Genomic DNA, 26,682 nt, shown 5'->3' with positions numbered 1-26,682 from the left:
CTAAGTTACCTTACTTAATTACTTAAGATTAGTTAATTACGTAATAAGTAACTATAAGTAAGCTATCCTTTAATTAACTAGAGGTAAGTAAATTTATTTTACTTAAGTTAACTTTAAGTTACTTAATTAATTTACTATAACCCCTTTTTTAGTTAAGTATCGATAGATAAACTTTTATTAAAGTCCTATAATATCTAATATTAACTATCTCCTAAATTAACTATACCTTTACTTTTATTCTTTCGGCTTAATAATAGCTATAAATAAGCTATACCCTTTAGGACCTCTTTTAAGCTAATTAACTTTACTTAATTAAGCTTCTTAAATTATATTTCGACCTTAACTAATTTACCTACCGATATATTTATTATTAAGCCTATTTCTTATAACTAAGATTTATTAAAGGTATCTTAATATACTTTCCTTATAGAGTAAGAGAAAATTCGCTATAATAAAAAGCCTATATTATTTATTTAATATTATTAGCCTTATAAATATATTATTAACTTAAAGGCTTAGCTATTAATAATCTATAAGTATAGTATATAATTTATTATAGATAGGGATAATAAATATTAGCTTTATAAATATTATTATTATAGTAGCTATTATAAGATTATATTATTTATTAATAAGAGTATAATTAATATTATTTATTACCTAAAGTATTATTATAAACTAAAAGAATTTAACTATAAAGTAATAAAGTCTAACCCTTTTAATATAGCTTAAGGGGTTATAAAGTTAATATTATATTTTAAGGGCTAATATATAATATTTAATAACCTTTAATTTAGAATTAACTTTATAGATTAAATAATCGATTTTAATCTTAGCTTTTATTAAGTAATTTATCGCTATATATATAATATTTTTACGATATATTTAAAGGATAGTAATAAGATTATACTTAAGAGCTTATTAGCGCTTAATAGCTAGATTAAAGAGAAGTAGTTTAGCGATATTAAAAAGTATATTTAATTAAAGGAATAGCTTTATTACGTTAATAATAAGATTTATCTCTTAGCTAATATATAGATATTCGAAGAGGGGATTAATTACTTAACTATTATTACTTACTTCTTAAATAAAAATTATAATCTTTAAATAGCTTTTTTAAACCTCTTACTATTAAAGGGCCTATACTTTAGCGAGAATATTATAAAAGTCTTATTAGCAGTTATTAAATATTATAATATAGCTATTATTATTAGCTTTTTTATAATAGATAATATAAGTAATAATAATATATATATTTATAAGCTAGCGAAAAGGTACTTTATTATCGATTATTAAAGTCGTCTTTAATATATTAGATATATATTAAATTTAATTATTAAAGTACTCTTTTTTAAGAAGGGTATTAATAAGCTAAAGAGATAGTTCTATAAGGTATTTAATAATAAGCGATTTAAGATATAAAAGAAATAAAGTTTTATCGGTAAGCTTTATAATTTCTATATATAAATTAATTAAATAGACTAATAATAAGAGTAATTAAAGCGATATATTCTATAGGTATATAATAAAGGTAGTATTAAGTAACTCTATATTAAAGTCTTAATCGATAGTAAGATCTATTAGAACTTTACTTATATAATAATTAAAAGAGCTTTAAAACTTTACTATATTATTAATCTCTTTTTTTTTAACTATAACTATATTAATAAAAGATATAATATCTTATAAGATATCTTTACTCCTTAAGATTAGATTAACCTAAATTACTTCCTTATTATTTTAAAGCCCTTTAAGGAGCTAATAAAGTATATAAAAGGTTAATATAATAGGGCTAATACTATATAATAAGAGCTAGTTAAGTTATTAATATTTAATATACTATAAAGGAAGGAAATTAAGGTTATATATTAGGTAGCCCTTATATATATAATGCCTACTATATATAGCCCTATATAACTAACTATAGGCCTAAGTTAGTATAAGGTCTTAGCTATATATAGCGTTATTATGCCTAAGGCCGCGCCTTAGGCTCTTATTAGGCTAAGCCCCTTATATTACCCCCTTACTCCCCCCCCCCCCTTAGGCTAGCCTTAACTACTATAAGGGGGCTTATAATAACCCTTTACTTAAGCCCTTTAATTAAGGGCTTTTTTACCTTTATACCTAGCGGCCTATAAATAAGCGCGTATAGCTAGCTTTTATTACCGCCCGCTATATAATAGGTAGGTCTATTTATAAGGGCCTTACTTCCTTTAATTAAGTATCTTTACCCCCTTTAGCGTAGGCCTTACTTACTAGCCTATATATACTTATAGCTAGCTAGGTTAATAACGTTATAATAGCTATTCGCTTTAAGTTACCCTTTAAGCCTTACGTAATTATTAATATAATATAACTATAAAAGGACCTCTTTCCCTTAAGCCTAATAGGCTTCCTTCCTTCCTTTTATAACCTTATTATTATTACCGCTACTATACTATCGTTATTATTATAATAATAATAGTAATAATAATAATAATAATAATAATAATAGTAATAATAATAGTAAGTCCCTACCCCCTCTTCCCTTATTATTACGCCCCGCTCTATAAGGCATAAGGGTATATTAGTTCGAGCTAACGTTTAGGATAAATATTATTAAAGTCTTTATAAGCTAGGCTCTTAGAGCCCTTATCGCTATCGCTATTACTATTATTGCCGCGGGTCTATCGCCTCCCTTACTTTATAGTAGCTATACCTAGCCCCTTTATTATACTTTAAGCCGCCGCTATTACTATCCTAGCCTCCCCCCCCCCCGCTACTTACCTTATTACTACCCTTTAAGGCACTCGCTATAGCTATTTATAGCTACCTTTAATATTGCCCTTTATAAGTATACTTACCTCTCTTTATATAAGTATTACTAACTTAAGATAAAAAAAGGTAAGACTTAATGCTTTTATTAAGGAGCTTTACTTTTACCTTTATATATACTATACTAAGCTAGAGGCTAATTATATAGCCCGCGCTAATTAATTATAGGGTAGCTATTATAGCTACTATATAGCTAATTATATATACCGTTAATTAAGCCTAGCCCTCTTTACTACCTTATATAGCCGAATCTTTATTGCTAATATCGCTATCGTTATTATCGCTATTATTATTATTGCCCCCTTTATTATTATTAACGTTATTACCGCTATTACCGCTACCGCTAAGAAGGTAAAGGCTAAGGTAAAAAAGGTATTAAGTATTATTTATATAATAACTTAATACCTTTAGGAACTAAAGTATATAGGCCTTATACTTAAATAAGTCCCCTCCCTTTATCCCTATATAGTACCGACGATATAGCTATTAACCTTTATATAGAGGTAGCGCTAATAACTTTAATACCTTTACCCCCGCCCTTGCCTTTATTACTTTAATTACTACCTTAAGTAATAATGCTTAGCTATTTATTAAGGTAGGTGCCCTTAAGGACCGCTTTATAGCGATCGAGACTATTATTGCCGCCCTCGCTAGGGCTCCCTTTACTGCTATTATCGCTATTATCGCTATTAAGGAAGAGGAAGAAAAAGAAGATAAAAAAGATAAGGAAGAAAATAAAAAAAAAAAGTAACCGCGCCCTATAGGGTAGCCCCCCCCTCTTAGGAGGGGTAAAGTTAATATCGATATTTCTTTTTAGCGCTTTTTACTAGCTTATTTCGTAAAATATTTATATACTTTAATATACTTTACTTCTTTAAGTAACTTTTACGTTAGCTTAAGATATCTACTTTATTTAATTAAGGCTTCTTCCTTAGCTCTTTAGCTATAGGGCTTTTAATAGACTATAAAGATCTCTTTTACTTTATAAAATATATTATTATTTACTTATATTAATATAAGCTAACTATTTAAAACGGCTTAATTAAGTATAAAGTCGTTATTTATATATTATAGCTAGTCTATATAGAAACGGTTATATATATTTAAGGGTAGGCCTATTAGCTCGACTATATATAGGCTTATTACCCTATTAACTATATATTTTAAGTATAATTAATTAAGCTTTTTTTTTAGTCTTATAGAGGTATAATTATAGAGGTTAAGCTAAACTTTATCCCCTACTTTATACCTATCTATAGGGCTATATATATAGTTAGCCTATTACTTTTATTCGAGTAAAGCCGCTATTATTATAGAGCTATAAAGCTTTATAACTTACTTAAGCTTTATTATAAAGGCCTATACCTTACTCTCTAATATAATACGCTAGCTTATTTCCCTTATAGGGGTAAGGGGGCTATTTATAATAAGTTAGGGGTAATAATTATAAAGCATAAAGAAAGGGGATATATTAATTAAGGTATTTATCTAGCTATTAAGTATAAGCTAAGCTATAAGTAACTATTAGTCTTAATTATCTTAATTATAGTTAATATAGGCCTTAAAGTATACCTATATTTTTTAGTTAATCTTTTTTATACCCTTATTTATTTAAGGGTAGTATATTATATTAAGTTATTACTCGATACTTATTAACTTATAAAGGTATTATTAAAAGCTATTTATTTAGTTTATTCTTTAATTACTTATAATAATAATAAGCTAACTATATTAATAAAAGTAATATTAAAGGAAGCGCTTTATATATATAATAGCGTTTATAATAGCTATTAACTTTAATATAACTTCTTTATTAAGCCTATCTTAAATAACTTAAAGGAAGTAGCTTTTATTTATAAGGGGGAGGTCTATAATAAAGTCTATCTAAATCTACTTATAGAATTAATTAAGTATAAGTAAAGGCTATAATAGGCCCTTTTTATATTCCTTTTATATCTTTATATAGCTATAAGTATTATAGTTATAAAGGAACTTCCTAATATATTATTATATTAAAGGCTAATAGAACTTATATAGTAATATAGCTACTATACCTTCTTTATTAAGGTACTTAAAAAGGGGCGAATTATAGGCTTACTATATTAGCTAACCCTTAAGTTTATTTCGTAAGTTTATTCCTTTAAAAGTAGACTTTACCTTTACCTCTATTACTTAAGGGGCGCTAAGTACTTAAAGGCGGTCCCTATAGTAAAGGTTCCTTATTATATTAAGGCTATACTCTATAATCTATACTTTAAGACCGAGCTTTAAGTCGAAAGTATAAGCGCTATTCTTAATTATATAAAGGGCGCTTTAATATATTATATCCCGCTTTACCTCTCGCTATTATAAAGAGCTTAGCTAAGGGTTAGAGAATAAGGTTATTAATATAGTTAAGGTAGCGCTAATATATATATAAAGGGCGCTTTAAGGGATAAATTATAGGTCTCTAGCCTTATAGTCTTCTTAAGTCTCTTAATTTTAGTCTTTATAAGAGAATATATTAAGTATTATAGCTAGCCTACTTAGCTTATATTTTAAAGAGAAGTTAAACTTTAAAAATAGCTTTATTTAATATACTTATTACTTTAATAAGCGCTAATAGGTTATAAAATATTTTAAGTTTTTATAGTCTATAAGTACTATAAAGCTCTTATAGCTATAGAGCTCTACCGACTATTATTTTAGGTAATAAATAATCGCTAATATCTCCTTATCGTAAATAAAGTAATTCCGCTCGGTAAAGGATAGCTTTTATAAGTAAAAGGCTATTAGCTTTTATTAGCTATTTATATTTTATAAAAGCGTTCCTTTTAGGGCGGTCCCGCTATAGTTTACTTTTAAGAAGGTAAGTAAATTAGGGTCTTATTATAAGAGGATCGGGGCTTTTATAAAGAGTTCCTTAAAGGCTTTAAACGCTATTTAATACTCCCGCTCCTATATAAATAGAACCTACTTCCTTATTAAAGCTATAAGTAGCGTTATTATATCTAAGAACTTAAGTATAAAGACTTAATAGTAGTTAATAAACTTAAAGAAGCTTTATACCCCTTTTTACGTTATTAAAGCTAGCTATTTAATAATTACTTTTATTTTCGTAAGGTCTACTTTAATACCCTTACTTATATAAATAATAAAACTTAAGTATTTAATAATTTTAACCTTAAATTAATACTTATTTAAGTCGAGATATAAGTTATAGTCTTAAAGCCGCTTAAGTATTTATTATACCTTTATATAATATTCCTCGAGGGTATTACTTATATAGATAAGGATATTATCTATATAGGTAGAGTAAAAGTTATCTAGGAAGTCCTATAATACGCTATTAATATAGCGTTAAAAAGTAGCTAAGGCGCCGCTAAGGCTAAATAAAGTAATTATTTACTTAAAGAGACTATACCTTATATAAAAAATAGTCTTTTACTCCTCTTTTATTATTACCTATACTTTATAGAATACCTATATTATATTAAGCTTAATAAACTAATAGGCGCCTATTAAGTTATAAAGGGTATTATTAATAAAGGAGATAAGGTAGCGGTCTACCTTTATAATAGCGTTAAAGGCGCGGTAATTATAATAGAAATAGAGCCCGCCCCCTAGCTTCTATATAAAGAGAATAAGCGCTATCGCCTTTAAGCTATTAGCTTTAATAAACCCCTTATCGAGAAAGTTATTAAGGGTCTTTTATAATATTAATACCTCTTTATGCGATATACTATAAAGCGCTCTATAAGGTATAAATAGGTCCTAGCTATCTAGGCCTATTTTAAGGGGGATTTAATAGTCTATACCGGGCTTATAGGGGTTAAGCTTATCTACCTCTTACTTCTCGAAAAGTAAAAATAAGTTATAAAAGCGCAATAAGATAATTACTTAAAGTTCCTCTTTTAACTTAAGCCGCTTAAGTATAAGCGCTTTCTCGATATCTCTTATATTAATAGTAAAAATAGCTACCTTAGCTATATCGCCGCCTTTTTACTTTTTAATCTATTATATATACCTTATAAATATTAATACTATAATATAATAAATATCTTTTATATCCCTTAAGAGTAGGCTATTAAAGGGCGGCCTTTAATAATACTATACTTATATCTATAATAGGCTATATTAAAGCCTACCCTTATATAAGATTAAATAAGACTTTATATATTATATTTAGGGCTTCCTTAAGATAAAGGGGAACTTTAATTAAGGTATTATATAAGTATAAATAAGCTATAAATAGCCTTTTATATCTACGATTAATTATATTAGCCCTTTAATAGCTACCCTATCTATAATGCTTAATATACCCTTTACCTTATAGGAGAGGATCTTCTTTATTAAGACCTTAAGGTCTTAAGCTACTTCCTTATTTATAGCTATATAATATTTATATCCCTTATCGATAAATATAAAACGAAGAGGATTCTTATTAATCGATATTATTATTACTAATAGGGTTATCTCTAAGCGTCCCTTAAGCTCTACTTTCTTTATTTATATTACTATAGGCCCTAAAGTATAGCTTCGCTTTAAAGTAGCGCTTTTCCCTATATAGGCGCTACTTCTTTACTTTCGCTCTCTTTATTGCCTTCGCTTTTAAGCTTAGGCTTAATAAAGATTATATAATATAACCCGATTAAGTTCGATATTATAGGCCGCCTCGCTAAGGCATAAAGGTAGCGCGCTATTAAATAGCCGCTCCCTCTATAATAAAGGTATAGCCTTTTACTTTTCTTTCTTTCCCTCTTATCTTTAATAGCTTATTTAACTTAATAGGACTTATCGCCCTCTTTAATTAAATCCCTTTAAGGGCCCCCTTTATTTAGGCTAGTTTTATACTTCTTAAGGTAAGTAGCTAATATTATAATATCGCCTTAATAATTAATAATTAAGACCGCTATAGGGGAGTCTACTTAATCTACTCTTAAATAAATAAGCTAGCGTTTATATCGGGCCTAGCCCTTCTTTTATAGCTCTTTAAAGTATAGGGTCCTCTTAAAGTTCTAGGCGATTTCTTAAAGGCACTAAATATATTTATAAAAGGCGACTAATATCTATACTATAATAAGCTATTCCTTTAAGGCGTTAAATATAGTATTTTATAGCGCTAAGATTTAAGTATCTTTTATTTAAGTAAACCCGCCTATATTTATAAAGGTATTCTTAAAGTTAAAGAAAAAGGTATTAAAAGGCTACTTATCTCTTTAATATAGGCCCTATAGCTTATTAAGCGCTTTTTCCTTTACTTACTTACTATTAAAGAGGCATTCGATATAGTTAAAGAAGGCCTATAGTTCCTTATTGCCCTTAAGTCCTCCTTAAGTCTAAAATCCCTTTATATAAGGCTATAGTTAAATAAGTAGCGTATTAAAGAGTTAATATTAAATAGCTTTACTTTCTTTATTAAGGCCTTTTACTTTATTAATCTTATATTTACTTTTTAGTCGATATAAGAAGAAGTAAAAGTATTCTATTTTACTATCTTATATTAGCTATTTAAGCGGCTTTTATTTCTTAAGCTTAGGCGCCGCTTTATTAAAGGCTATTAAGTTAAGTATAAACTATAGCTATACCCTTAAATATTTAAGTTCTATTTATTAAAGTACTTATTATTATATTAGCTACTATATTTATTATTACGCCTATTATAGCGCTTATTATTACGCTTATTATTATATTTATTATTTTACTTATTATTATGCCTATTATTATACCTATTATTACGCTTATTATTACGCTTATTATTATACCTATTATTATGCTTATTATTCTATCGAGAGCCTATAGGCTACCGCTAGGTCTATCTCTATTACTTAGTTTACTATCGTTAATAGTATATATTATAATAAGGCTAGCGCTATATAATAAAAGCTAGTTAGGTTATTAATATTTAATATACTATAAAGGAAGGAAATTAAGGTTATATACTAAGTAGCCCCTATATATATAGCGCCCGCTATATATAGCCTTACGTAACTAACTACGGGCTTAGGTTAGTATAAGGTCCTAGCTATATATAGCGTTATTACGCCTAGGGCCGCGCCTTAGGCTCTTATTAAGCTAAGCCCCTTATAGTTAGGTAAATAAAGCTAGCTTAGAAAGATCCTATAATTCCTTTTATAAGATAATTAAGTTACTTAATATCTTCTTTAAGAAGTTATAAAAGGTAGGAAAATTTATTAATAACTACCTTAATATAATATTTACTTATTATTCCTATACTATTAACGCTATATATATTAAACTTAAAGAATATTTTAGTCTTATAGATACTATACTTATATATTAATATATAATAGCGCTATATTTAATAAATAAATTTATATATTTTAAACTTAAGTAAAGCTATAATAAGTAATAAGTTAATAAAGTAAAGAGAGTTATATAAGAGATATATATAAAGTATAAAGAGGCAGCTATAAATAAGGACGTAATAAAGAGACTATAATAGATATAAAAGGAGAAAAATAATAATAAAATAGCTAACGATATAAGACCCCTTAACTTACTTTAATAAGCTTATAAGTATTATTAAAGGCTCGCTATAGTTATTATATCGGGTATATATAAAAAGAAATAGGCTAAACTTATATCTAAGCTTAATAAATTTATAGCTAAGATTATAAAAGCTAATCTAAAAGTTAAGGACCCTCTAGAATAATAAATATATTATATATTAGATTACTTAATCTTATCTAAAATAGCCTTTAACTTATTTAATTACCTAGCGATAAGTATTAAGTATAAATATATTTTTTTAAGATAAAAAATATTATTATAAATAAGCGTAATTACTTTAGTTTAGATATAGTAGTAGCTATTAAATACTAAAAGTATTTACTTTAATTAGGTATATTTATATAGTTAGGTAAGTAATATCTATTAATATATAGGATACTAAATTTAGAATGCTATAGTAAAAGTTAAGTAATACCGACTAATTAAGTAAAGTAAGGCCTTACGATTAAGTAAACTAAGTAAAGTAATAGGTTACTATTAACTAAGTAAAGCAAGGGGGTCATTTTTTGCTTTACTTAGTTGATAGACACACTGCAGCTTAGCCAACTCGATAGCCAGCATGGAGTCAATCTTAGCTTGGTCAAGGGCGAATTCCAAGGCAGACTGAAAGCATGCCTTTCTTCCAGTGCCATCGCCGGGATCGCGATGTTCGACTTTTTCGCGCAATCGCTGTCTCTCAAGTTTGTCGGGACCTGGAATCATTGATTTGAACAACCGTTGGAGACCACGGCCGCGGAAATTGTCGTCCAAAACGATTTGCGATTGCCGCGGCTCCCGGTATGGTTCATCGATTCCCCGATTGCCATGCGGTTTCGGAAGGCTCGTGAAGTAGGCCTCTGGCCAGGTCGCAAATAGGTTGTACAAGGCGTTGTCATTGCCATCGCCGTAGTGAAGCTCTGGATCGAAGGCGGCGTGATATACTCCAGCACGTTGTTCGTCGCCAAGACGCAACCCGACTGTGGCCATGCCGCTGCTGCTGTTACTTTGGACGCAATTGGGCTGAATTGGGTGAGCAAACAATCCTTCGACTTCTCAGCGAGCATTCTACTGAGGGCGACAGAAGTCGACGATTCATTTAAACGACGAGTTGCTCCTACAAGATCAAAATGGCTGGGAGACTGAGGAATGAGCAGCCATCAGTGGGAAGGCTAGTGGGGCCGAATTGCCTGTTTGGGAGCACCAGCCACACGGCACCAATAACGCGGCGCCCGTAGCAAAGTGGTTCGGCGCCCATAGTCATTGCCTTGTACATTTACACCCACGAGGATGAAGCGTTTCGACGGAGTTTGAAGATTGGATACACTTGCAACACCATTGAGTCCCGGTTAGAGTATTGGTCTGAATGCGGTCACGGCCGCCCAACACTACTCGAGTCTTTTACCAAAGTGCGGCACCCGGAGCGAGTTGAGGTTCTGGTTCATTTCGAGTTGGTCGAGTATAGGCGGGTGCTAAGATGGTGCAAAGCCCATCGTAAAGCCCATATAGAATGGTTCGAGGTCGAGCTTGACATTGCAACAACGATTGTTCGGCTATGGTGCCAGTGGATGGAGGAAGCCGATCCTTATGATAGCTGTGGCAATCTCCAACACGGCTGGCAGGACCACATCGACTTTTTGCTTCAGCATGACAATCCAATCACAGCCGAAGCGATGATGCAAATCCACAGGATCAGACGAAGTATTGGAATTTGTGGACGACGATGCACTTCGCAAAAAACGACCGGCAGCAGTGAAGAAGGTGGAAGCAGCAGTGGAGAAGGCCGAGGTAGCAGTGAAGAAGGAGGAGGCAGCAGTGAAGATGGAGGAGGCAGAAGAAGAGCTAGAGTTGCTTCCTCATACACTCACTAGTTGATTACGCCCGGTGGCCAGCTGGCCAATAGAGCAAAGACATCGCCGGACACGAGCTCAAATGGAGAAGCCCACGGGAACGGCAAGACATGATACTCTCGTCATTGGATTTGAACTGTAGGATATCTAGGCCAGACTAGGTAGACTCCTGCCGCCGCATGCCCCCAGGGAGGCCTGGAGCGCTTCGCGCTCCCCCGGCGTTAAATATACAAGGCAAGGCCAATAGAGCAATGTCGCACAGAGAGCCAGCTTTATGTTGCATAACATCTGCACTCAGAATGTTTGTCCGCGGAAGCTGATGCTATAATCCGTATATTAAGGTCGAGCGCCTGCATGCGTTGTGCTTTGACTTCGTTAAGGTCAAAGCTCAAACACTGGTTGCAAATGTCGGAGCACCAGCTTCAGTTATAGGGATTCTGCACCACAAAGCAAATCTTTCCTTTGTGTATAAAGATCAGCGCACTGTCGTGCGCTTACAGATAGCTCTTCAAGATAATTCTCATCAATTACTACGATGCCAACTGTGATCCCTGTGGAGCCAATTGTCTGACAAGCAACTATCTGCTTTACGTACACTTTCGCTTCCACCCTAACCCTAACCCTCCAAGGCTCGGTCCAATAACGATTAGATGCCTTTGGACGCAATGCTTTAGCTTGAAACGGACAGAGATTCCAGACTTTCTGGATACAATGTTGTGACGGAGCTCGAGTCAAAGGCGTAATCGATATCGTCAGTCGAGATAGTTGCGTTGTCCAGCGCAGATGGGTCGTTACTTTCATCCGCAAAAGGGTCAACAGACATGTCTGCGGCGAAGGTCATATCACCCGTAGAAATGGTAATATCATCGAGCCCAGTAGAGGCGCTACTTTCGTCCGCGAATGGCTCCGGCTCAGCTTCGTCGTGGTATTGCCCCTGTGCATGTGTCGTTCCTGCTTCTGGATGTCCGCCACCTTGGCTCGTACTTGGTCCGCCTGTACCAGCGCTTGACCCATCTGGACTCGGACTTGATTCGTTGTCAGTGGGCCTGATAGGTTGTCTGCGTCGCTCAATCGAATTTATAAGGTCACGCGTATCTCTCCTTATGGATTCGCGAGTGCTTTGAAGGTAAAGCCGAATATACTGCGGGTCGGTCCAGTTTTGTAGTATGTTAGTTATGTTATAGACCCTGGCCATTTGCGCTGTGAACTGAAGCAAGCGATCGTCATCATTAGCGAGGCCCTGCACCCGCAACAACTCAACAAAGTTTGTGAACAACCACAAATTCAGCAGCGTGTCATTTAATTTATGCCACTTATTTCGGACTGCGAAGCGACTTAGCAAAGCGTCGTATGGATGCTCAGTATCAATTGAACGTACTGTTGCAATCCTCATGAGAACGGCACCTCTCAGACCAGCACTCTCGAGTCAAGAGAGCCGGTGCTGTAGCTACTTCAGGAGCCACAACCAATAAAACAGCCGTCGCTATGCCACAGAAGGCTGTTCCTAATGTCCATCTCCTACGGAAGGAATTGTGGAACGGAAATTCTCTGTTGATGAGCATGCCCAGCTGGTCTGCCTGCTCTATGCTGCTTCGTAGTTTTTCGAGTAGTCTCGCAGCAGCAAAATTGGGAGGGACGCCGTTTGCATAGTCGACTATATCAAAGTAAGCTCAATTCAAACCAGCACATGAATCGATCATACCACTAAGTGCTTCGCAGCCTACACTTAGCCGCTCGACAGTGAGATCAAAGCTATAAGTCGCCCGGTTCGTGGCCTCCGAAATTTCATCATGTCTCATATTTTGTAAGTTTATCATTCTCTGTAGAGGAATTAGCGATCATGAACATCGGTGCTTCGAAATCGCATACATGATCGTCGAGACCCTCATGTGGATGATGGCGGCACATGATGGACAGGACTGTTTCCATTGTTCTTGACTGGACATCGTCGGGAGTAATGGCACCACATCGTATATGCCGAGTAGCAGCTGGGTCTGACGAGCTCCATGTTGCGGGGAAAATAAGATGTGCAAATCGATGAAATCCCACTTGACAATCCGCAACGGAGACGATAGATTTCATGCTGTTCAATCAACGTCAGCAATCTTTCCTGCTAATAGCGCGTAGTAACAGACCGGCCCTCGAACCACTTTGTTTGTAATCGAGAAAAAGTGTTATGGGCAGTGGTTTCAATGCTGCGGAACCTCGGAGACGTCGTCGAATGCTGCATCATGTGTAGAACGAAGCTTGTGACAAAAATGTCATCAATCCAGGGCCCGCAACTCCGATTCGTGGCCTGAACCTCACATCTTCGGTACCACGGATAAGATCAAGTGACGCAGCGTGCCCTGCTCGGAAAAGCGTATCGCATAGAGCCTGAACATATGCCCGACGTGCACCATTAGTGCACAGGTTGGTACTCAGTCGAAATATGATCTAATTGTCCCGATTAATTGTCAGCATACCAAATACTATCACGCATGTACTAACAACCTGGACTAACCTCCCCATTAGCTTGTCCATTGGCAATGCTCGGATGTTGGGCATCCGTAGCCCATGGTGCGTACTCATCAAACACGATAGCAAATCTTTCGAAAATTCGTTGATTCGACTGTTGGATGCTCGCGTGATGAATCTCGTCATCAAGGGCTCGGTATAGGACCTCAATTCTGACTTCAAAGTATTCCAACATGGTGGTACTCGCTTGGAAAATTGGTTCAAATGATGCAAAGCTACCACCTTCGACTGCTTTTCATTTTGTGGTCCGGTATCGACATGCGAGCCTGTATATCGTATTTACGTTCAACTTTCGCGACTGGACCTGACCACACACACACACACACCCTTGGGCGGATCGAGTTAATATACCGAAAACGGTAGAGTATTATTACCGTTTCGTTGAAGCTGGTCGACTGAAAACAGGGGCCAAGGCGAATCTGCAAGCGCATGCAGCTTTGCGACGGCGAGAATTGACATTGCCATTGGCACGAAAATGAGGTGGTTCGCTAGGAAATGTCTCGTAGGCCGTTTGCGGGTCGTCGAGGGCTGAAGTGAACGGAAAACCCCGCATGCGGTCGCTGGTTGCGGACATGTTTCACATGGAGTACGCACTGGTGACGCGCTGCGCCCAGGACACAGCACATATATTAGTATCCAACGAGATAGATTCTAGTTGTAGGCAACAATCAATAACTTCACTCATTGATTCTGTCAAGTCATGACTATGAACCTGGGATAATGGACGCTTTAGTGCCAAAGGGTCAGCCCTGTCACTTATACCAGGCTCCGCATGTCCAGCAGAACTCGCATGAGACAGAGACTGGCCCGGATGTTACAACGGATGTCAGCGTTTTGCTGTGGACCCGTCGTGAAAAAGCCAAGGAGTATGTTGGAGAATATTTGGATGCAAAAGAAAACTACAACCGGTATGACCTCCCATTGAACTTTGAATTATATCGCCTACCTGACATTATGAGAGGGTACTTCACTTCCCAAGCAGAGAACCGTTTAGTGAGAACCTGACCGCTCTACGGGTCAACTCGTCTCCAATGGGCTCAATATTTTCAGATTCGAACATTGATAACGAGTTGAAAATGAGCCTCGCTCAAGCCCATGATAAGCTGCAGATGCAAATTGTGCCTCTTTGTACCCTGCTCCGTCAAGTGAGTCAAACAGCACTCCGTTTAGTAATCCGTTCACAAATGGTTTTCTGGTCCGGGTAAGTCAGACTTCTGTAAAAGACACGAAATTAGTTATTTTGGTTAACATCCCTTTCACCCAGAGGACTTGTCAAGTACCTTCACTTTCTCTCCGATATTCCCTCGTCGAATAGCTCCTCGTCGGATAGCTCTTACCTTGGCGCCATATTGTCTGGATATTTTGGAGCCACCTCCATATATGCATCGTACGCGGCTATTGTGTTGTCTCTGGTGTACTATCACGAGCGTAGAGCATCAACATTGAAACGCCGGCTCGATGCAGAGGAGCTGGAGCAAAAGAACAGGGCCGACTTAGAGGGATGGACTTGGGGCTTAGTCGAGCTTTATGCCGGGAACGTGTGATCTGGAAACACAACGCTGTTACGGATGCTATACAGCATCCTCATCAGCTGCCGCACCTATCTGAACAGCCTAGTTGTGTCGAAATGAGAAAGTGTAGGGGTATATGAGATATTGATTCCTTGCCTATAAGGCGTGAAAGGCGACGCGCTAGCATGAAGTGAGGTAGCTGCCCCTCATCCGTTCATAGTAATGAAGCTATATGTTGGACCCCATTTGACTAACCGTTTTCCCACAATCAGAACGACGGTGCCGGGGGGCGGTGCTACGAAGGCAATATCGGACCGTCTTGCCATTCGGAATAGTCGACCGAAGGGAACGCACTTCCATTGCGTGCCTTGGGTGAGTTGCGGTTGCGTGTTCCACAAGCTGCCACGTCTCGCTGGCTGCATGTTCTCGCCTCACTGGGTCAAGAATGGCGTTGAGTTCCCTCGCCAATACAGGCTGTAGACTGATCTCGTCCACCAATCCCCCGGCGATGTCGTCTTGAAGACGCTCGTAACATCCGCAAGTCTTCGATATACCCTCGGAAGATGTGATCTGAACAGAGCCAGCGGTCACACCTATGACGTGCACGGGGCACACCACATGCTGAAACATCATCAGAGGTGGCGGCGGGTGCGGGTTGGACTGTCGGTCCGTTGAGTTTGCGACTTGGCTGGATGTACACAGCGAAAGCCATCAAATTGCACGAAAAATTGGCCACGGCATAATGACCAAAGAAAATTACACCGTTACAAAGCGAACAAAGCCGCGCATCCAGTCAGTTTGTTTGTTTCGTAGTGCAGCAACCTGGAGCGGCTCCCTTGACGCTTCAAGTCGAAAGACGAACTCTTCATTGACAAGCCTTTACATCTCGAGCTGAACTGTGGTAGGAGCCCTCCCGTGGGCTGCAAGGGCCCCTGTTCGCTGAGCCGGATGCGGGACCAATGGCCGTGCGTCATGGCCGTCCCGGTATCCTTGTCATCGGCACCAGCGTCCCCATATCCCTGCTAGTGTACATCCGCGCCAGGCCCGCTGGCCAGGGCTCGCTGAAGGAGAGCGGGGCGCTGGGAGATGTTCCGTCTGCCACGTTAATAATACGTACACCAGATCCCACTCGCATCCGAGGAGGTATAAGAGCTGCAATAGCGCGGGGGTTGACTTTGTATGCGTTGGACTTAGTGAAATTCACTTGCACACAGCCAAAAGGCACGCCAGAGGGCTCTGCCTTGCCTCTATACCCGCCGCCAGGGGCCAAATGAGGGCCAATGCCCACGCCATGACCGGCCATCTGCCTCGACGCAAGCCCGGTCCGGTAGTGCTAGCGCCATTTTCAACCCTGGGGTTGAAAGCACTTCTGACTTTGTACCCCAGGCCTGAGGTTGCGCGTTGCCGTCGTTTCCAGCGCGTCCCAGTTGTGCCGTGCATACCTTACTGCCGTGCCCCAAAACTCGAGGCTTAGCTGACCATGCTTGCCGCGCCGAGCGAGCCCAACCGCTCCATCCATGTTGCGTGGAACCGTCCTGTGCCCAGGTTGCGAGATCAATCAGTCCTCCGATCGGGCTCGCCTTGAAGCGTCATGTTCTGCGACCCGTCCGTGACGTGCAGGCGCCGTCTGCGGAAACGCGTCGTGCCCTTCACCAGTCAGAGTGCCATGCAGTGCCGCGCGGCGCCTGTTGCGAACGAGGTGTTGAAGAAGGCGGCGACAATCTGAACGAGGTTGGGCTGTGCGTGCGGACGATGACCCGATCTATTGTCCAGGCAGCCGTGGAGACCATCGTGAAGAGAAAGGATGAAGAGGAAGAGGTTCTGCGTCCGAGGCCGCCAATGCTTATTATGGTCGTCCGAAATGGGCAAAGCCTGCGGCTGAACTCCATGGCAGGAAGGCAGTGCCGCCGCGTCGCGATGATTCGCGGGATGCAGGCCACATTGCTTTTTCGGCTTGACATGGGTGCGACCGGACGAGGCCCCTGCGTCAGGCCTGGGAATTGGAATTTCCACAATCGCGACCGCGAACACACGAAGAAGCCGCAGCGGCTTTTCATACACGACCGCCAACAGAGCGGAGGCACGAGAGAACGGCACCATGACCCAGCGCCCAGCGTCAAAGACCGCAAAGCCAGCAGGGCCTCGCAAGCGCCGGCGAGATTCGAGCGATGACGAGGCGCGCAACATGCCCGCGAAGAGGGCCGCGCGGAACCAGTTTGAGGAACGCGAAACTACCCTAGAGCAAGCCGAGCAGTATCGCATTTTGACGGCCAAGATGCCCGTGGAGGCGCTCGCGGCGGACTGGAGCGAGGGACGGAACTGAACCACAAGCTGCGGATGAACCGGCGGGACACGATGATGGCGGACAGCCACGGCGACATCTGGGTGCAGCCCGTGGCTGTGGCGTCCAAGAAGCCAGGCATGTTCCACGGCAACGGCGGCTCTGTGGGCTTTTGTTGTCGAAAAGATGACTAAGAGGTGCTGTCATAGACAGGTGACATCGACTATACTATTGCGCCGCGTTTCCACTCCACATACCGCTCATGTCCTGAGTGTCCAAACTGAAACCGCATGTTGAACTCTTCTTGTGATCCTGCCTGGCCAGGTCTTTTCTGGACTTTCAACGGCCACTTTTCCACAAGGGTATGATTTACTTTGATCTCCATTCCAAAGGCTTGACCAAATCTTGTGAACTCGTGTGCTTCCATATACCTGGGAATGCTCTGCTTAACCATTACTGCTGTTACTCTCTCAGGAAGGTTTCTAACCTTTTGAAGTATTTGTCGCTGCGCCGGACAAGTGACTGAGCCATGTGAATTCTCATTACGGCGGGATCATATCGAGACTGCGGGTTGCACAGTGGCGGTAGGAAGTTCCTGAGCACCTTCGCCGAGGCAACCAAATCCTCAGCTCCTTCAGCCTCAGTGAGTCCCTCGTCCACGGCATTCATGAACAGCATGATCATTGTCGCGTGCGGATTCGCGGCAGATTCGCGCAGGAGTGGGCTTAAATACCCCAAAGTTTTCGCAACGCCCAGATATGCATCGTCACATATATTAGAGACCTTCATAGATGTTATAGGCAATGCCACATAACTTAACTTCTTACGATCGATTGAAAACGTACCTCGACTCTATCCAGTGTTCCTACCTGGAGATGGTCCAGGAGATCCGTAGCATCGACGTTATACAACGTTAATGAACAGCTAAGGCCCATGAAACGCTCCACGAAGACTTTCAACTTGTGCTGAATGAAGTAGTAGAGCTTTCCATAAAGGTCAGACGTGGCGGGTCCTGAAGAAGTTGCGAGCACATGGCTAATGTCCCACCCGTCTAGTGGATCGGCAGAATCTTTGAGTGGCCACGCCTCCAAGTCGCGGAAGAAGGTTCTGCACCGTTATATTAGAGTCATGTCAAGACAAATTGTCAAGAACAACACGAACGGATTCGGTACCGCGAAGTCCTTTCGCGAGTAACCCAATGGTAGCAGAAGACCGTCTTTGCGAAAAGTTTCCGCGCAGACACGGTGGGCAGGTTCCATAACGGCCAGCTTGCGGTCCAAATAGTCTTGACGTTCGGCGGCGAGAGTGACGGCGGTGCGAATTTCACTCGCCTTCTCCACAGTCAGACCCGCCTGAGGCTCCAGCATCTGGAGAAGGGTCATCCAAGCTTCACGAGTTAGAACGGCCCGCAAACTACGACAACCAAATGTCCAAGTTTTACCCAGTAGTGTACGCTGACTCTTGTTGCGGATCTTGCTGCAAACGTCGTTGACTAATGGATAGACGTTCTCGCGAATCAATTGCAGATGTTCTGTACGAATCAGTGCTGAATACCACACATGCATCACGCAGGAAATGGCTTTCTGGAGTTCCGCAGCAGTCAGAAGGATAAGTAGCATCGCGGCATTCCTCGCCACAATATCCGGATCCTTGTCGTTCAGTGTCACTGATATAGTTTGCTTGAAAGAACCCGGAACTGAAGCAATAGTGGTGATTAGGTTTCGGATGTCCCCAGAGGCTAGAGGGATTGTTAGTACAGATAGAAATCTTTGCCGTAGGGATCGACGCAACACATACCTGCTAAGAGTAGGTTCAGGTCTTTGTTATAATTCTCGCCTTCGTTGCGACTGAGCTGGAGGAGATCCAGTGCCGGAACGTTGCCCCAGAAATATTTTCCTCCGCCAAAGAATCTGATAGGGGTCCCTCCCACGAACGCCGGGACCCTACCATCTGCTATCCATCGCGGCTGCCAGTCTGGCTTGTTAAGTGGTGATCTGCAATGTGCCTTGTGATGGTTCCAATCTTGGACCTGGCATGCTCGACCGCAGTACTGCCAGGCAATCATGAGCTGACGGTCATGTCTCTATGGTAGAAAAAGGCTCACCGAAACCAGCAGACAGTTCTGGCATGCGTAGCGGCCGACGATGTTGCAGCCATCAGTATCCGCATTGCTGTTTGCACAGTGGAATGAAGGCGCCGGACATTGCATCGAAGTGTGGAAATGCCCTTTTGCAAGAGGAAATGACTTATGGGTATGGTTTTGGCAAGGTTTTGAGTTGTGCCTTCATTTCTGACCTTGCTGGCCCGCAGAATCGGTCGGTACTGCTCGACGCCCAAACGTGGCAATGCAGTGCTGCCCAATTGTCTCGCCATTTTAACTCGCCGCCTAATAGTGACGACGTCAGCGAACTCCATGCGAATTAGCTGGTACTTAGTCTGATGCTTCTGCTCGTCTTCTGACACATGTTACTTCTCTCCTGAACGGTCTTACAGAGCCTTGCGGTACCACTGCAGAGCATCGTTGTCGAGCCCTATTTTGGGGTGGACATTCGAGGCTGGCAATCAGAGGTGGGTCCTCGACCACTAGCTTCGGTCGCTGCCGCCCTGGCCGCCGCTCCCTGCCACCTACTGTCTTGCCCTCGGTGCTAATGCCCCAGTCTCAAGCGTGACAGTTGGCGGCGTTCCTGTGATTGTTGACGTCGGCTCGGGCCGTTGGCTTGAGATGCACGAAAGTCGCCTTCTCATCCTAAGCACATCACGAGCACAGCCGTTCTGGCGTCGCTTGTTATGCAGTGGCCCGCGTCAGACGCGACCGTGGCGCGCGGTGGCATGCCCGTGCCGTTGGCGTGGACGGATGTCTGTGGTGAGATTCGGGGTGGGATAGAGATACGTGCCACTTGGCGAAATCTCGGGGCGGCGTGGTACTGTAGGCAGATTTGCCATGCGCAATGTGAGACGCAACAGGCATGCAGACGCCGGGAAAAGAATAGCATATTTACATGTGTCATTTTTTACCCGAATGCGCATCATTATTCGTCATTTTAGAGGCGTGAGTGCGATGCAATTGCCCTACGTCTGTCGCCGGGCTGTTAGGGGTTAAGAGATGAGGGAAGCCAGCCGGTCGTGGATTTCGTCCCGTGGGCGAGCTGGCAGCGCTCGGTGATACTAATTAGACGCGAAAATGCGGTCGATCCCACTCAGCGGCCTGTGAGTGGACAGTGAAACCGCGGTCGGCTCTACTTGTCGACTTTCACGGTAGATTCATTGGCTTGGTATATCTAGCCGTGTAGGATCCTTACTTGAGAGAGGGATCTTATCATAACATAGCGTAACGGAACGCGGCTGAAGCTGCGCGAAGCAATTCACATATCTAAGGAAGGGGACGCAGAAGGAGCACCGAGCCAATTCAGGTCGCCTTTGAATTTGTTTCTTGGCGCGACCGGACCGCGAGGTGGCACAGGCGCTGGTTGTGCGGGGCATATAGTGGGGCGCTCTAATTGGTCGTTGCCTTGGCGACCCATATGCCTTAGCTCACGGAAAACCCCAGTAAGTTAAGGAACTTGAGCATCCAAGACGTACTTATACATCACCTGGCCATTTGTGCTGTGCACGCCATGACCGATATCGTCAAATGGATGAATGAAATACCCTCTTGCGGCTACGATAGCACCTCTTGCGACACTAATCGCCCTCGACAATATAAACGACCGTATCCTTTAACGCCCGAGTCGGAAGGCAGCCATATGGCTGATCCTTCGACACTAATAAAGAGGAGGAGACCTAACGATGATGATAAGACGCCGCGAGCCGCAATAATAAATCCTCTAGCCAGATCTATATCCTCGTCGCCGTTAAAATCATCGGCGAGTCTCCGGTCGAGCTCCTAAGCGTCGTCGTCCTATCGTAAGCTATCGTCCCTTGATATCGCTGAAGAGGGCATTATTAGGCGGTAACTAAGCCTGCAAAGTCTAGGTTTGCCTATAACAATTAGGGGCGCACTCTTGAAGATTCGTTAGCTTGAAAGGTGCAAAAGTGTACTGTCGCTAACGTCTAGTCTGGCAATCTTCGATTCTTTCCGAGAGTTATTCGACCTTAATTTGACCGTTTTCGCTGCTTCCGCGCATGAAGGTAGTAGGCTTATGCCCGAGGATGTTCGGGAAATTGAATTGGACGCCTAACGCTGTTTTGAGATGGATTACGACGAGCTAGTTTAGAACGCCGAAGTTTATACTGCTTTACTGAAGAAAGTTTTCTGGAGACCGAACTACGTTGAATAGCCATAGCTTATCGACTTCACCCTTTAGTATGCTAATCCTATATGCTCTCTTTAAACTTAGGCTAATCATTCATCGAACTATAGCATAACCGCACCTATTATTCGCCAGTATCTACCCGTAGTAGCACTAGATAGGCGAATTGACCTTTGCATTTATATTAATCCTTCGACCGAGCTATACTATGCCGAGAAGATAGACGCCCTTCGATAAAATTTCCCGGAGACGAGCATAAACTATACTTCGTATACGGCTCTGCGCGGTTATCTAACCACCGTTAGCCTAGAGATAAAACGATCCGGCAATGATTTTGATAGTGCCGTGCTATAGATGGCTATGTAGCAAGCGGGCCACTGGAAAATATTGCGATCGTTCTTATAGAAGATAATACGTAACCGCGCTGCCGAAATAATATCAGGCTCGACTTAAGGGGTGTTTATCGAGAGCGAGGATACTATGTAATATGTTGAAACGTCCTTGCGGAAACTAGGCGCTCTATATAGCATATACTCCCAGGGCCATGAGTGGTACTACGTTGTAACTTCACCCGAGATAGTTGATCTATAGGGTAAGCCGTCGTTGAGAACGGTAGGTAATTGCCCGCAATGTAGATTGCATATACGTAGCTAATCTATGATCTAAAGATTCTATGGCTATATAAGCCTATCGGGCGAACTAACTCTGCGTTAGGTATTTACCGAATATCCGCCTTTCTCGAGTACTTAAAAGACTAGTCGGCTTCATTTTACTAGCCCTAGTTTAAGCAATATATCCTAGATTTGGGCTAAGGGTCTATCGAAATTTCACTCTTAGCCGAACTCCCAAGAAGCCGTTAAGCAAAGATGACAAGGGGAAGGCACGACTTTCGAAGTCGGATCATAGAGCCATGCGCCGAAGGGATTCCTCAGGCATGCAAGCATGCAATCATTGCCTTCGCTACGCAGTTCGATAACAGCCCGGAATAAACGATCGGCCGGTACATTATGGTCACGTTCAACAGCGACGTCGGCGGGGAGGTGCGTACGAACCACGGTCGCGACACGTGGTACCAGGACAAACCGAGGTTCTTCCAGGTCCAATACAGGGCACGGCACTTTCCACGTCCACAAGATAGCCACGACATACGCTTGGATGATGCCTGCCGTGTCGCCATGCAGATCCGCCTTAGGGATAGGGTACACGAAGCCAACTCCAAGGCTCTCAAGATTCCTGGTCTGGCCCTTCTGTTGTTCGTACTTATTGTAAAACCGCCCAGCGCATAGTACAATATCGGGCTTCTTGCCGCAAACGGCCTCAGTACTGGCCTGGAACGCCCGCACAAGCTCGTCATGGCCCATCTTGCTCTCCCGCGCCAGTACCGGTGAAGGGTAGAAGGTCGATGATCGAGACGTGCTTGCGGATGTCAATCGACCCGCGGGAATCATTGCGGAAAACGTCATCGAGAGCCCGGAGCCTGGCGCAGTCGTCGATTACTGCGTCGATACCCTCGTGGAAGGGATGGTCGTCACGGGGCTGCCGAAGGACCACGACGATGCCACCCATTGTGGACGGCCTAGCGAGTTCGCTCGTGAACTTCACTTCGGCTTCGGAACACTTCAGTTCGCGCCCATAATCCTGAAGAGGTCCAACATGCGTGCCAGGTGTGCCGGCTGTGCTTGTCCCGGAGGGTGCACCGTATTGAAGAGCCGTAAAATCCGGTGGTCAACAGCAACTCCGAGGCAGACCTCGTCACGGGGATCAAAAGCGGGCATTGGCGTTGTACTGTATGGATGGACCCTCTAAGTGGCATTTCAGATTACGCGTGGAAGACGCGGAGAGCAGCGTGAGTGATAGATCAAGATACTGTGCGATTTAATAATTGTGGTTAGGTTCGTGGAACGGACGGGAATGCGTGGAGTCAAGAAATCCTGACCCTGCCGGAACATGGCACGGATACTCTGCTGCGGGGTGCCCCCGCTACACACAATGCTCTCAACCTTGCGGTCAGAGGCAAGGGACCAAGCAACTCGGATGGACATTTGCATGTTGTGGCCGCTCGACCAATCCAGTTGACTCTGGAGCCGCGCTGCTTCCCAGCTGAATTATGTTGTGTGTAGAGCGACCCAATGGCGTTCATTTTACTTGGGAGCGGTCGTTGCAGTGGCGGCTAATCTGATCCCCACACCTCACCGAATAATTAGGCGCATTCCCCTCGCAGAATTCATACCCATGAAATCTCACTGTTGCATCCAAGAGTGATCATTGCTGTCCCTCCTCAACCGTAAGGCTGCGCAACCTGGGCACGCCTGCCATCGCCATCGTCACCTGAGACCGCTCTTGAGCTTCCCATTACCACCCTTGTCGTCCGCTCGGCATATCCACAGACTTCAGGTCCTCCCGGTCCGCCGCAACTTGCATCGTACTTCCGCTACGACCACGAAGATCACGATCATGCCCAACCCCCGAGATTACACCGTTGGCTGGATTTGCGCCATCACCACGGAGTTCGTCGCTGCTCAAGCCTTTCTCGAAGAAGAACACGGACGACCCGACAATTTACCCCAAAATGACAACAACAGCTACGTGCTTGGAAAGATTGGGGGTCACAATGTCGTGATTGCTGTCCTGCCAAAGTCGGAGTACGGCACGACCGCAGCGGCCACCGTTGCAAGCGACATGGTGCACAGTTTCCCTAACGTGCGTGTCGGTCTCATGGTTGGCATTGGTGGCGGAGCCCCCAGCCCCAAGCACGACATACGTCTCGGCGACATCGTGGTTGGGAGCCGTTCCGGCGAGAAAGGCGGAGTCTTTCAGTACGACTACGGCAAAACAATCCAGAATCAGGACTTTGTGACAACGGGTCACTTGAACCAAGCGCCACCATCGATTTTGACAGCGGTGAGCGCGCTGGATGCTACCTATGACAGAACCGGTCATCAACTGTACGCCAAAGTCGATGCAGCCTTAGAGAACATTAAACAGCGAAAGAAATACGATCGACCGGACTGCACCAGCGACAGGCTATATCAGTCTACGTACCTCCACCAGCAGAACTCATCTGAAACGTGCAATGACGTGTGCGGCAATGATCCGGGACATTTGGTAGCCCGACCTGAGCGTGGCGACGATGAAGGTAGCCCGGTAATTCACTACGGGCTGATCGCCTCTGCAAATACTTTGATGAAGGACGCAACTGTTCGGGACAAGTTAGCAGTCGACAAGGACGTCTTATGTTTCGAGATGGAAGCGGCAGGACTGATGAATCACTTTCCGTGCCTGGTTGTCCGCGGTATATGCGACTACTCGGACTCGCATAAGAACAAGGAGTGGCAAGGATATGCGGCAATGACGGCAGCTGCGTACGCGAAAGACCTTCTCTGCCATATTCTTCCACATAGAGTTGAGGCGGAGAAGAGGATCGGCGACATCATCTTGTCTGGTATTTCCGATGTCTTAGATTGACCCAAGTAATCCGTACTAACACTTTGTCCAGGGCTTCAAGGGGGCAATCACAGTCAGGTTGTTCAAGTAGGAGCCAACAGCGGGACCATTAGGGACATCATGATCAACAACGTCGTGGCGGACGACAGTTGTTTGAAGGATCTACGATTGACCGATCCCCGCTATGACAAAGAGCGAATCAAAGACACCAAGGGCGGCCTGCTAGGGGGCTCGTACAAATGGATCCTCGACCACCCCGACTTCCGACGGTGGCGAAACGACGACCAGAGCCGGCTGCTCTGGATCAAAGGCGACCCGGGCAAAGGAAAGACCATGCTTCTGATGGGCATTGTTGAGGAATTGGAGCGACTGCCGGTCCAGACTAAGCAGACAGAACTATCGACTTCACGACCAGCCGCCCTCTCGTATTTCTTCTTGCAAGGCACGGACTTGAACCTTCACAGCGCGACTGCGGTGCTAAGAGGGCTGATCTTCCTCCTCGCCGTCCAAAACCAACATCTCTCCACGCATCTGCGAGAGAAATACGAACACTCAGGCCCTAAGCTTTTTAGCGATGGCAACGCGTTCTTTGCCCTGTCCGACGTCCTCAGAGGTATGCTGCAAGACTCCAGCCTAGCGAGGACGTACGTCGTCATCGACGCACTCGACGAGTGTGAGACTGGCCTGCAGCAGCTTTTGAAGCTTATCGTTCAGAATGCGTCTGCTTCTCGCGTCAAGTGGATTGTCTCCAGCCGCAACAGGCCCGACATTGAGCAACAGCTGAAGCTCGACGGCTCGCAAACAAGACTGGAACTCGAGTTAAAAGCTAACGCGGAGCACGTATCGCTTGCCGTCGGTTCGTATATAGACGAGAGGGTGTCCCGGCTCGTGTCACTGCAAGATGATGACGAACTTCGACATAAAGTAGCAGAGGTACTGCGGCGGAAGGCCGACGGCACATTTCTCTGGGTGGCCCTCGTCATTCAGGAGCTTCAGAAGGTCGCAAGCTGGGACGTGCTAGACGTGCTCAGGGAGATGCCGTCGGGCTTGGAAGAGCTATACGGACGAATGATAAAGCAGATTCAGCAGCTGAAAAGGAGAGACCCAGAATTCTGTCGGCTCGTGCTTTCGGCGGCTACTCTTGCGTATCGTCCACTTCACATGCTTGAACTGGCCGCGTTGGCTGGATTGCCGGGGGCAGGGTGTCCATTAACTAAGTTACCTTACTTAATTGCTTGAGATTGGTTAATTACGTAACGAGTAACTACGAGTAAGCTATCCTCCGACTAACTAAAGGTAAGTAGATTTATCTTACTCGGGTTAACTTTAAGTTACTCGACTAATTTACTATAACCCCTTTTTTAGTTAAGTATCGATAGACGAACTTTCATTAAGGTCCTATAATATCTAGCGTTAGCTATCTCCTAAATTAACTATACCTTTACCTTTATTCTTTCGGCTTAATAGTAGCTATAGATAAGCTATACCCTTTAAGACCTCCTTTAAGCCGACCGACTTTACTTAAT

At 42.5% G+C, this 26,682-nt stretch overlaps 4 protein-coding genes across 4 annotated transcripts; 2 read left to right on the top strand and 2 right to left on the bottom strand.

Annotated features, from left to right (window-relative positions):
* Window positions 1-17,279: 17,279 nt before the first annotated feature.
* Window positions 17,280-17,504, top strand: JDV02_008664 (uncharacterized protein; the record flags this gene model as incomplete). Its single annotated transcript, XM_047990284.1, has 1 exon — window positions 17,280-17,504. One exon carries the CDS (start codon window positions 17,280-17,282, stop codon window positions 17,502-17,504), a length of 225 nt encoding a protein of 74 aa, XP_047846291.1.
* Window positions 17,505-17,924: 420 nt separating this feature from the next.
* Window positions 17,925-18,829, bottom strand: JDV02_008663 (uncharacterized protein; the record flags this gene model as incomplete). The annotated part of the gene is made up of 3 exons (XM_047990283.1): window positions 17,925-18,245; window positions 18,308-18,569; window positions 18,624-18,829. The coding sequence occupies 3 exons, from the start codon at window positions 18,827-18,829 to the stop codon at window positions 17,925-17,927; spliced, it is 789 nt and encodes a 262-aa protein (XP_047846290.1).
* A 4,233-nt stretch (window positions 18,830-23,062) lies between these two features.
* Window positions 23,063-23,278, bottom strand: JDV02_008662 (uncharacterized protein; the record flags this gene model as incomplete). The annotated part of the gene is made up of 1 exon (XM_047990282.1): window positions 23,063-23,278. One exon carries the CDS (start codon window positions 23,276-23,278, stop codon window positions 23,063-23,065), a length of 216 nt encoding a protein of 71 aa, XP_047846289.1.
* An 888-nt stretch (window positions 23,279-24,166) lies between these two features.
* Window positions 24,167-26,395, top strand: JDV02_008661 (uncharacterized protein; the record flags this gene model as incomplete). The annotated part of the gene is made up of 2 exons (XM_047990281.1): window positions 24,167-25,154; window positions 25,209-26,395. The coding sequence occupies 2 exons, from the start codon at window positions 24,167-24,169 to the stop codon at window positions 26,393-26,395; spliced, it is 2,175 nt and encodes a 724-aa protein (XP_047846288.1).
* Window positions 26,396-26,682: the final 287 nt, after the last annotated feature.

Source organism: Purpureocillium takamizusanense, chromosome 8, assembly GCF_022605165.1.
Source record: "Purpureocillium takamizusanense chromosome 8, complete sequence".
Lineage (NCBI taxonomy): Eukaryota > Fungi > Ascomycota > Sordariomycetes > Hypocreales > Ophiocordycipitaceae > Purpureocillium > Purpureocillium takamizusanense.
This window is presented reverse-complemented; position numbering and strand designations above follow the sequence as displayed.